At 35.3% G+C, this 13,157-nt stretch overlaps 1 protein-coding gene across 1 annotated transcript; it reads right to left on the bottom strand.

Annotated features, from left to right (window-relative positions):
• Positions 1 to 11,264: 11,264 nt before the first annotated feature.
• Positions 11,265 to 12,095, bottom strand: LOC135152250 (uncharacterized). Its single transcript, XM_064092103.1, has one exon. It carries the CDS (start codon positions 12,093 to 12,095, stop codon positions 11,265 to 11,267), a length of 831 nt encoding a protein of 276 aa, XP_063948173.1.
• Positions 12,096 to 13,157: the final 1,062 nt, after the last annotated feature.

Raw genomic sequence — 13,157 nt, 5'->3', positions numbered from 1 at the left:
AGATATCAATCAGAGATTATGTACTAAACTCCTCTAAAGTTCTTAGTTGTCGTATATCCATGATGTATATCTACTTTATTCAGTCTAGACTCCAATCCTGAAAATCAGCCGCCGCAAACTCTAAAAAATAATTTTATTGAGTAAACTCTGATATCCTCTATCTTCAACAATCTTTGATTTCTATATTAAACTCTAATTTGTTCATCTAAAACTAATCAAAGTAGTTAAGTTTGATATCATCAAATATGTAACAATCTCCCCTAACTTGTGCATAGTTAAAATGTTCAAGTTCACATATATATTTGATGATGTCAAAAGAATTAAGTACAGATGCATTCATGGAATTTAAAACATGACAATTATTTACAACCTACAAAACTTTAACTACCAAATTACTAAATCAGCTTATGTCCAAAGTTGTCTTTGACATAACTTGAAATCAGTCTTTCTTCAGCAGTCCTCAGTGTCCGAATCATCTGATCCCTGATAATCTTCAATTCTTGGATCACTTTCACAAGTTTGATGGATGGCTGTTGTCAAAGCACTTATCTTGCTCTTGCCCATACTATCACCCCGTATATGATCACCTTTGGTCTTTCAGATTCTTCATTGTACACTAGGCACTGCTCTTTGAGAATAGTTTCCAACTTTGCACTTCCCTTCTTCATATTCACCTCCTTGCCATCATCTGATATGTACTTTGGAGTGTATGCTTCATCAGAATTGATTCCATAAAATCTTTTCTTATCTTCCAAAGTCTTCTTGGTGAATTTTGCCATTTTCTGAAAATAATGTTGGCTTCTCCATGTCTTTCTTTCCATCCAAGTATCCATCAGGATTTGAGCTGACTCTATTCTATCAAGATGTTTCTGAGTCATCTGCTCACCAGGTTTATCAGTAATGGGAAAGGAATCTCTAATTACAATTTGTTGTCCAATTTGATCTTGGCATGTCTTCATCCAAGGCCAGCTTTGTGTTTTCCTTCCCTTGCCTTTGTCCCAATAATTAGAAAATCTTTCAGCATCCGATTTTATCTGGCAGGTGCATGCTTGGCATTCTTTCATAAGAGTTTCCTCTTTTCAACAACTGAGAGATTTTCCAGATTACCTTGAGCTTGATCAGAGGTTATGAAGGATTTAATAGCTTGTGTAATATAAGAGGCTACTTTCTTAGTATCGTCATAGGTTGTAACTTCATAGTTTGGTTTTTCAGAAGTCTGAATATTTTGAACCTTATTAACTTGAACATTGCTTGAGGTTAACCCATCAGATTTTTCATTCTCATCTTCAGACTCCCCAATTCTTTTCCGCTTCTTTGTATTTTCAATCACGTCTTCCTTCTGTATAGATATATCATCATGACTATACAGAACTTGAGTAGTGGAATGAAGTGTTACTTTAGGAAGCTTTGGTTTCACAATGATTTTCAGAGAAGGTGGCTCATCAAGTTTTCCTTTGCCTTTATTCTTCAGATCAGCCACAGAGTTTGATTGTGATCTTTTTCTTGGTTTATTCAGATTTGAGTTGTTTACATCTTTAATGACTATACCATTTGCCTTGGGTCTCGGAGGCTTCTTTGATTTATCATATTCTACTTTAGACATCTTGGAAAGCTTTTCCTCTTCTTCCTTTGGTTTATCAAGCTCCATTCTAGGATTATCCTTTAAGAATAATCTTCTTGCTATTTCTGCATCTAGAGATTGAATCTTAGGATCCTAGTAGTAAAATGTGGTCTTCCTTCCCTTTAGCTTCAGAGTTTGCATGTATTTATTTGATTCATCTCCAACTTCCATAATCTTATCAGTTTGTTGAGAGAGAGATTATTTAGTTGCAAGTAAAGTCAGACATTGAGTACCAAAGTTACCTTTGTCTTAGTCTGATTTCCTTCCTTATTCGTCCCTTGTTCAGCAGAATTATCAGAAGTTGTTGTGCTGTCAGACTTATCAGATTCTATAAGCAATAAATTGAGAGCTTTGATCCTAGGTGGTGTGACTTACAATAGTTCATAACTTCGTATTATGTTAAAAGTTCAGACTTTTTTTGGGATTTCTAACATTTTATTAATCACAATTTACTTGTAAGCTCATTCCTCATTTAACAGGATTATATTTGGTAATTCAGATTCAAGTTTTCTCATATAACCATATGTTTTATACAAGCTATGACTCGTCAAATTTTCTTCAATCTGTTTTTACTTTTGTTCAAGTAGAATTTTCTTCATTCATCAATATCTTTTAGAGCAAAATGCAAAATATGTACCTAAAGAATGTACTTTATGCACATTGTATACTTCAACTACTAATTACTGACATTGAGTACCTATAATATACTAGGCTTTGCGGTTAGTATACTGGCGTCAGTTCCGTTAGTAATATAGTAAAGAGGATACGAGTTTTCTTGTCTTTTGCTTGTGGTTTTAGGATAACACAACACTGATCTTCTATATACACAAGAACACACACAAGCTCCATTACCTCCCGCCCTAATTCTCATCTTCTCTCTGTGTGTTTAATTTGTCAGAGAATCAGCCGCTAATCATGAGCGATTGTTAGTGATGACATGGTTGATAAAGGACATCAATCACGGCGGAGGAAGGCTTGGCACTGCAGAGACACCCGATTACGGAGGTACCGCCAGGGCCGGCTCTACACTAAAGCAAACTTAGTGGTGGCTTAGGGCCCCCACCATTAAAAGGCCTCCAAATTTTTGAAACCCCTTTAGACACACAAACATAAATATTGGCATTTGTTTTATAAAAAAATTATTGAAAACAAAATTTTACCAAACAGTTTTTTTCTAATATATTTAATTAATATAAAATAATTGATTTATTATTTAAAAATGAGAATAATTAAATAATTTATTTTTTTATATAATTTTTTTAAATATAAATTATTTTTATCATGTTACTATAAATAATATTTATCATATTTATATAAATACTTGTACAAAAAAACTTAAAATAGATATCACCAATAATTGTGATGAAAAATATTATTACATTTATTATGTGCCATAGATAACTTGTGTATATAGTAAATATTAATTATCAATATTAAGGCTACTAACATCTTTTTTTATCTATATAAATGATCAAATATTAAGAACATAAAATTACCCCTTCAGCTTGTCTTTTACGTTTTTCACTACTGTGTTCTAATCTTTCTTTGGATACCTTTCTCATATTCATTATTCAACATCCAATATTGAGCCATTGAGGTAATAATTTTAAATTAATATTTTGTTTTTACTTTATTTTTTCTTTTCATGACATTTCAATTTTTATTATTTAAATAACATTTTGTTGTTTGTTTCTTCAGAACACTTATATATGTTTGTTCATTGATAATTCATTGACATCCAAATACATATCTTCTTTTATTCAAATCTTTCAGTGAGATCTATCCCTTAATCTTTTCTTGTTTCAATTTTTGGTAGATTGATTTTAATTTATTTTTATTAACAGTTAGCAATGTTTAGAAAGTATGAATCTGGTAATGAAAAAAGAAAAAAAGAGAAGAGCAATTAGTTCTGTCAGCCCACTAGACTAGAAGCCCATTTACGGACCCAAGGACGTGTGGTCCAAACTACACACAAGTACCAGACAACTAGTATAAATAGAGAGCATGTATCCCAAAGAAAAGGGTTGAAAATACTGAGATTGTAACATAATAGTAAGAGATATATACATATACTTACATTTGGCGCTAGAAGGAGAGGATCTCATCTTTCCAACCACAAATTCGATCTCCACGAGCATGGTTACCATCGGAAACAAGGACGAGCAATACCACTCGTCGCCGAAAACGGCGACGAGAGATGTGCCGCCTGTTCTTGAGAAGCTATCACCACCAAAACAAACACACATTACACAAAATCTATGATGAAACGACATTCCACGAGCTTGCAGTTTGATCTCAAGCACCGAGTCATTACTCGTATCAACAAGCTCTCCGATCGAGACACGCTCGTTGTGGCAACTATCGAGTTGGAATCCATCGCTAAGTCAGTTAGTCATGACTCGTTGTGACAACCTGGGTCAAATCCCGAGTCTTTTCCGAAAATTCAGGTCAAGTCCCGAATTCCGAATCCGAAAATAAGCCCAAATATACTGGCCCAACTGCAAAAACTTGGATAATCCACAAGACCACCACAGGCCCCCAAAAGATCATGATTTGTTGGTGCAATTGGTAGTAGTACTTATGCTTATAAACTGAACTAAAGTCTCCACACTCCTCGATGTGGGACTGGGGTGTTACAAACTCCCCCACTTAAATTCCTGACGTCCTCGTCAGGCCGAAACGGATAGCTCATAAGCCCAGATCGAACCTCTCTAGCCATTGTGGGATAATACCGGCTGGCTTCGTGTCCCCGCCTCCGGATCTCTGTCCATTGCGGGATAATACCACCAGCCTTCGTGTCCCCACCTCCGGCAACTTGACGAATCAAGCTTTCGAGAGCCTAATGTAATATCCCGTGATTTTTAGATTAATATTAATTGATTAATAGTAGTAATAATAAAGGTATTAAAATTGGATTAAAATTAGGATTTAAAATTGAATTAGGATATTGGGTTTAAAATATGGATCGGACTTGTATTCAGATAACTGGTAGGGTTAGAATTAGGGTTTTTACCCGCTCTATATATTGATTTATTTCCTCATTCTTTTATTATTTTGTGCGAGCCGCCCGACCTTTTCTTCGTTTTTATTACAAAAATTCGTAGGGTTTTTATTCACGCAAATCAGTTGTCTTGTAAAATTCGTAGTAAATTCAATTCTGATCTGATTTCGATGATTCTTGATGTTTTGGAAAGCTCTTTCGATTGTCTACAACTTTCGTTCACAATGTTTTCTTATATTCTTTTTCGAACTGTTCTCAAAATCCCAAATCATATTCAGACCCTGTTTTTCGCTTTGAATCTGAGCAGCAAACGTTTTATTTAATTCCCGATTCGTTAGCAGTCTGTTTTTGATGAGCCTTACCTTTTCGGAAAGATCTTTTCGTACTCTACAACTTTTGCGTTTAGGGGGTCAAAACAGGTGATTATTGGTCTGGGCAGATTAGATTCATGGAGGATTTTGGAGTATAAGATGAGATGATTTTGGTTGGTTGCTAAGGATTTGATGGATGATCTAGGATGGTGTGAGTTTTTGAGTTTGCGTCGGTGAGGTAAGTACTTTTTGACTTAGTTTTATTTTCGAAAAGATATTTTAGCTATGTGAATTTCGGATTTTTGTATAAGATATAAGAATTTTGTTTCGAAATTTATAAGATATAAGATATGAGAATCTTTGAAGACCCAGTCTCTATGTTTCGAACCCGTTCGTAATTTACTCTATAGTTCCGGAACTAGCCTTAGATACCCTTAGTAGGCGCCCAAGTGTGCAACTTCAGATATCTATTAAGGGCGCGTGATTATTGAACTTTAGATCCCGGTCACTGGGAAAGTGTGGCAAAATAATAAGAATAAGATCCCGGTCACTGGGTAAGTGTGGCCGTAGAGCAAGACTGTGGTATTGATAAGATTTTTGTTTCTATTCTGCTTTAAAATCTGCTTGCTTTAAAAAAAAATAAACTGTGGGTTGGATTTGCTTTTACAAGTGTTTTAAAAATTATTATTGTTTTAAGGAACAATGTTTTATTAAAAACGCCCACTGATTTCGAGATTAACTGTGAGTCAATTTGTTACTTGCTGAGCTGTGTAGCTCATCCCTTTACTTACAATTTTCAGGTTTGATTTAAGAGCAAGTTGATCTGCATTGGATTTGAAATTTGAGGATATTAGATTTGGAGTAGATTGACGTTTGGACTTCCGTTAGCTGCGCTTTTGTAATAGTCACCTTTGTAAAGTATTTTTGATTATTAAAATTGTGTTGTATTTTAGTTTTGGATTTAGTTTTTAATATTCCGAAAAGTCGGGATGTTACACTCGTTCTCTCTTTGCATCTCTCCAAGCTGCTAGCCGCCGTTGTACGCTGTCTCCGCGACTCTGACTCCGCCGTGCGCATCACCGTAGTTTCTGTTGTGACTCCGGAGAAAACGCTCTCCATTTAGAGAGGTTGAGGGCCGCTAGGAAGGCTAAAGTCAGGCAAATGAAGGAAATAATGAGTCTCAAATCCGAGCTAAGAAAAACATCACTCCATGGAACCTCTTCAGAGTATTAAACCTGTGATGAGGATTACTCGTACAAAGCGCCATCGCGCAGTGTATACTCCAGGAGAGGTGACTCCGCAAGCTCATATAGTTCTCACAGAAGAAAAAGGACAGATGAGACTGACGAGGCGTACCAGGTAGTAAGCTCCCGATCCGCTGAAGCAAGCAAGTACAAGGCTACAGGTATGACAAGATGACATCGTTGTTTTCAAGGACCTTATGTGCACCCACTCCGGAGGTATGGAGGTGCCTAAAAAAAGCCCTCGCTAAGAGGACATATAAAATGCAAAAATAGACAGACATTTGAAGATCCCATCGATTGAGCAGTTTGATGGATCGACAGACCCATCAGATTTCATTAACTTATACGATGGCATAATGAGTTTCTTCGGAAATTCTGACGTGACAAGGTGTCACTCCTTTTACACATGCCTCAAGGGCACAGCACTTAAGTGGTTCAACAGTTTGCCACCTCGCTCCATCGACTCTTGACGGTATTAAAGGATAAGTTCCGCACCAAGTTCTCCGGTAACAAGAAGGGTGGCAAGATCACTACATCCAAACTACACACAAGTACTAGACAAACAACTAGAATAAATAGAGAGCATGTATACCTAAGAAAGGAGTTGGAAATATTGAGATTGTAACGTAATAGTAAGAGATATATACATATACTTACAAGTTCAATCAAAAAAAAGGAGCACTTAATACAAAAATTTCAATGTATCAAGTTGAAGATTGAAGAAAGAATTGGAATCTTTAGTTATTATGGTTTTATTGTCCAAATTAGTTTTGATTTTGTATTTTATAAGCATCTTTTTATTAACAAATTTATATTATATTAAAAAAGTTTATATATAAGTATGCAAGGGCCTCATTTTTAAGTTTTGCTTATGGCCTCAAATTTAAGTGAGCCGGCCCTGGTACCGCACTTCTCCTTGCTCATGCAGCTTTGTAATGATAGTATTGTTCTCATAACAACTTATGTGTGATGCTCTGTATTTGTATGTATGATGCTCTGTATTTGTATGTATGATGGATTTGCTTTGTTGTTTCATTCCTGCTGTTTATTTGGGTTTTTTTATATTCGATTGATATTGATTTTGAATGGTGTAATATAGCAATTAACTGATATACTTTACATGTCTTTGTTGTTGTCCATGATCCGAGAGTGTGGTCACTGAGGAGCAGTCCTCTTGGCTTGCTGACCTACTCGATGAGCCAGAAATGCAGCAAGTGTAGCCGAAAACGCATAGGCGTTCAGCCAGTGACTCGTCTGCATTATACTTGGATGCATCAATTGGGACATCTGATACAATGCCACAAAACATGGCTGTTTTTAAAGCTTTTTTCGTTCAAGGCTAATGCAAATGTTAATAGGGGACAATCTAGTAGATTCAGTGCTGAAGCACTCTTGAATCATAGCATATCTTCTGTTAGAGACGAAACAACGCTACAAGGTCTGGGAGCCATCAGTGTGTTTATGAGAAACACACTGTACTTCTTGTATGTTTGGTAGAGTGTAGAAGTTCTATTAGCTAAACAAGACAGAATGATATGTGGTATGTGAATATAAATATTTTTATTAATGTTTATAACCTGAGGAACATATTTTCTTCATTTGGTTGCAAAAGTAAGTTCAGTGAGAAGCTATTTATTGAGGAAGTGTCCAAAGACAGAAGAAAAAATAAATAAATACAGATTCGACAATCTGATAGGACCTTCTAGCTTCAAAAACAAATCTTTCTAAATTCTACATAAATCCTGAAATTGTTAAATTTTATTCCTCAAAAGCAGGAAAGTTGCTCTTTGGCCCAACCATGGCAGAAAACCTATGCTATATCCAAAAATCAATTGGAAAAGCCCCAGAGAAGTGGACTCCCGAAAACTTTCCATCTTTATAAAGAAATCTAGTAATGAATGCAGAAAAGGGTATGTCAGGGTCCGAAGAAAACAGCATACTTTCCATATATTCCTTATAAGGTTAAAATAGTTTGTTGAGAGGTTTTGGAGGGGGAAATGTAGGGAACTAAAGTAACAGAGTTAAGCTCCTGTTAGCAGAGCTTGATTGTCGTTGATTTGATTTTTATTTTTATTTTATTTCTTGAGTAATGACTAATAAATATATGTTCTAAATGTTTTAATTCTCATTGATTAGAATTTAATGCATTTTGTTAATTGGTGTATGATCACTTGCATTTTGATTAATGGATTTTATTTGTAGCATTTATGGTTGGCCATGATTGATGGCGTATATTCTTGGCCTAGTAGACGGCAATTTGGTGCCATGTTGTTGGCTCGTTTATTATATTTAGCTTGTTTCTTTAAATTTTACATATTATTTTGTAGATTAAAATTTATTTTTTAACTTTTATACTTTGGTTACTTATATTATTAATTATATTCTTAGTATTTATTCAGCTTGTTATATATTTAGCCAAAGGGTCTCCCTTTGGTTAGGTATATATTTTCTGTGTTTCTTTATATTTATCATATTTTTTGACAAACTATTTTTATTTTATATTCTTCCACTTTACCATCTTTTGACATTTTTTAATTTTAATAATTAAATTTTATTTTCCAGTTATTAATGAATCGTATCATTTCAGGGATGAAGTGGAAGTAGCATGGATTTAGAGTTTGGGACGTTTTATTTTGGAAATTAAGTTTTATTGTCTAAACTTCCGGAGACATTTTATTGTCTTTCGGTTAGATAATAAACTTTTTTAATGAAAAAAACTTCTCGGAGTATTGACGTGAATTTCTGAAAAAAAAGAAAAAAAAAAAAGCTCCTGTTAGCAGCAAAAGTGAGTTAGTACACACTTTGTTGCTTATTGTATATTAGAGGTTGTTAGGTCCAAAGTATCGTAGAAGGGGGGGTTGAATACGATACTCACTACAATTTAAAATTCTTTCGAATCTTGCGGATAAACAAATTGTAGTCCTGTAATGGGTTTCGTGTTCCGGATAATTATTGGGTTGGTTTCTGAGGATATAAAAAATATTAAACCAACACACAATATTTTCCAAGGTATATCTGTATATTGATAAATACCTCGAAGGTGCTACAAATCCAAACCCGAAGGTTGGCTACAATTACCACTCCTCTAAATATTACAAGCCCTATCCACTACAAATATTTATGGTACAAAACTAGGCTAGGGTGTGTGTATATTTGAGAGAGTTTGTGCATAGCACTTGGCCATCCATCCCGAAGGATGATGTGTTAATTGTGAGAACCACAATCACATATTTATAGGCTTTCATAAACTAACCATGGTTAACGAGTTCGTCCTGGACGACTTGAGTTCGTCCTGGACGGATTCGATTTATAAAAATAAATCTAACTCCACAAGTCTTGAAATGGCGCCAGTACAAGATTTAGAGGCAAGTGGCGCAACATTTGACCTGGTCAAATGTTGCGCTAGTCAAGTGGATACAGTGGAATTAACTTAGATAAATCTAAGTAATTCAGAAGTTGCGCCTGGAACATTTTAGTGGCGCAAACTTTGACTTTTTGGTCAAAGCTTGCGCTCACATAAACTTGCGCCAAGATCACCACTGTGGCCATGACTTAGAATTCTCACAGGAGAATGAAGTTGCGCCAAATAAAGAAAGTCAACACCTGCGCTTAGTGAGGTCAATTGTTGCGCCACAGGTGATGCTATCATTGTTGTGTACTTAGAAGAAATTCTAAGATATACAAACTTGCGCCCCTTGAGTGAATCTCCTTGTTATCTCTCATCAGCATGCAAGTTGCGCCAACAACTTACACATACAGTGTGCACTGTGATCCCTGCCTTAGTCTCCTGCTAGTATATCCACAACTCGCACCATAGAGTGTGTACTGATGCTACAATGCATGCATGGCCTCCATTACGTTCAGAGAGAGTGAAACCCTAGCTTGTACTAGACACATGACCATATGCAAACCCTAGGTTGCCCTAGACACCTGACATCATCACATGCATGCATAATATATATAATATATTATGTTGTTATTATATTAATAAATAAAAGTATATATAAATATATACACACATATATATATTTTATTTATATGAACATATAATAATATATATATATATATATTTAAATATATTCTCATATATTTAAATATATATAATATATAATTATATGTAAATACAAATGTAAAAATATATATAAATATATATAGAGATATATATAGTTATTTATAAATATAAATATAAACATAAATATATATAAAGAAAAGTATATATATATATACATATATATAATATTTATATAAACATATAGTAACATATATATACACATATATTTAAATATATTCTCATATATTTAAATATATATAATATACATATAACTATGTGTAAATATAAATATAAATATATATATAAAGATATATATAACTCTCTCTAAATATACATATATATTTATGCACATAATATAATATATATATACACTTAAATATATAAATGTTTATGTAAAATATAAATACATATATTATATACATATATATTTATTTAAATATATATACATATAAATATACATATACAAATACTTTGCAAAGCTCCGTACGTGCTGACGCTTAGTGCACTGGTCTGGTTCACAAGCGACTAACACTGAAGTCACACATTGTACCTTCTTTGTCAGCAAACATTGATCAGTCGGTTCCGGGTTAGTTTATGCTTCAGTTTGTTGATTATAAATAACCAACCAAGATATAGACATATCTTGCTTCAGGGGTTGCACTGAAATTTTTCGAGTACTTGGACAACATCTTCATTGCTTCCACAATCTTGAATACTTCAATCTTTATTCTTCACTGAGGCATGAACATATTGATGAACTTCTTCCAGTGAACTTATTCCTTCAAGACTGTAGATGGCTTCTTCAACCTTTGTCTTCGTATTTTCCGATTCCGGTGCAGGCGTAGTGTTATTTACTTGTCCTGTTCTATTGTTGAGTTATCATCCCTATGTAACAAATAGGGTTGTCTTTATATTTAGACTTACAGAGGTACACAATGTGTTTAATCACTAGTTCAGGTACACACGTTTGCGTACACAATCTACATTTTGCTCTATTTTTTTTTTTTTTTTTTGCCGGAAAAGAGAATAATATTCATTACTTCAAATCGTTTGCAAGTACATGAATCAAATCTGGACAAGCTTCATTTGCTTTCCAAACGCGGTCAGCTATTGAATAACTACAACTCGCTAAAGAGTGAGCTGCACCATTCGCAGATCGCTTAACAAACTTAAGGATAACTCCTTTGCCTTTAAGCTCTTTCAACAGAGCTCTGCATTCTTCGATAACTTTCCCGAAATATGAAAACAGGGCTGTTGCACCTCTAATGGCCTGCACAGCAACCAAACAATCTGTTTCCACAGCAACATCGACCATATGCTTGGACTTTATCCAACTCAGTGCCTCACGTATCCCAACTGCTTCTGCAAATTCTGGCGCCACGGTTCCTGGTTTACAGCTCGATCTAGCCTCCACTAAATCTCCTTGATGATTTCTGGCTATAAACGCAAAAGCATAGCATGAAGATGCAAGAAAAATGGCAGCGTCGGTATTTACCTTAGTCTTATTAAACTCTGGAAGTGTCCAGTGCTCGTCCCCATCATGAGGTTCTAGCAATCCCCACGATCGGTTGAAAGTTTTATCCTGAGCATCACGCCACTGACTAAGAACCACTCTAGCCGACTCTACTACCTCCCTAGCTTCCATACCCTTCTGCGACCAAACTAAATCATTTCTACATTTCCATATAGACCAACATAGCAGGACTCCTGTACACTTCTTTTCAATCTCCCAAGTATCAAGAACATTTGTTATCCATGCAAGAAAATCGCCTGTATAGTTTGAATCTCCATTACCTCCAATCAGGTCCCAACAAGACTGAGCAAAAGTACAAGAAACAAGAACATGCCTTGCACTCTCAGACTCCATATTACATAATGGGCAGAGAATATTAACGTTCACTTGCTTCATACATAACATATCTTTAGTGGGGAGACAACCTGTACACGCTTTCCAGATAAAATTCTTTACTTTAGGTGGCACTTTTAGATTCCACATTCTCTTCCAAAAATTTGGACTGCCAATAGTATCCTCATAGTCTGTCTTGAAGAGAATTCAAAACATTCCATTATGCAAAGAACAATCAGCAGCTTCATTGAATTCTTCAGTGGTAATGAATAAGTTCTTGTCTACCACTTACTGAAGAATAATTGTATCACCTTATACTTCTCCTCCCGTTACCTTGATCAGGTTCCCCTTAGTGATAAGTAGCTATCTTCCTTAGATGAAAGATCAATCCTCCTCCTTAGTTGAAAGATAAATCTTCCCTCAGCAGTACACCACTAAAGAGTAGTTTACTCCCCCTTAGTTGTAGACAGCAGAAGAAAGCTAACTTACTTTTTCTTTCCCCTTTCATATATTCTCCCCCTAAATATATTCTCCCCCTTAGTTGTGGAATCCTCCGAGGATATGTGGTATCAAATAGGTCAAGGAACGTGTACAATACTTCCTGTACCAAAAGATAATCTCCCCATAGAGAACTAAACAACGCTAAAGCTGGGGTCGAAGAAAGAGTTCAGAAGAAGGGTTTACTTTGATTGGGTTGGTCCCTATGCTGAAAGAATAGGTTCCAAACGGAAAAGTAAGGAATAAAAACGGACATTCCAGTAACAACATCCACTTTGTCTTTAGGTATAAATTTGGTAATTAGTAGGTGTCTCACTAAAATGTTCTGCAGGTGTATCACTCAACACTCAATTTTCTCTCGGTTTTTGGGTAAGGGTGTCACTCACGAGATCTGTAAGTGTATCCCTCCACACAAATACTGAGCTTCCAAAATGCTGAGTACCTGCAAGAAAATCACCTTAGCCAACCTTAAAGGGGGTCACCGGTGGTGCAATGGGAGTTCGTAATTCCCAGTCCCTGCAGACTCATCAGATAAATCCGAATCATGGTCCACAAGTTGCCAACCACTAAGTGGCTTATCCAATT

The sequence above is a fragment of the Daucus carota genome, chromosome 4, assembly GCF_001625215.2.
Source record: "Daucus carota subsp. sativus chromosome 4, DH1 v3.0, whole genome shotgun sequence".
NCBI lineage: Eukaryota > Viridiplantae > Streptophyta > Magnoliopsida > Apiales > Apiaceae > Daucus > Daucus carota.
The sequence above is the reverse complement of the archived record's forward strand: the minus strand, read 5'-3'. Positions and strand labels throughout refer to the sequence as shown.

Coding starts and splice junctions, on each gene's coding strand:
- LOC135152250 (XM_064092103.1), bottom strand. CDS start 12,095: ATGGAGTCTGAGAGTGCAAGGCATGTTCTTGTTTCTTGTACTTTTGCT.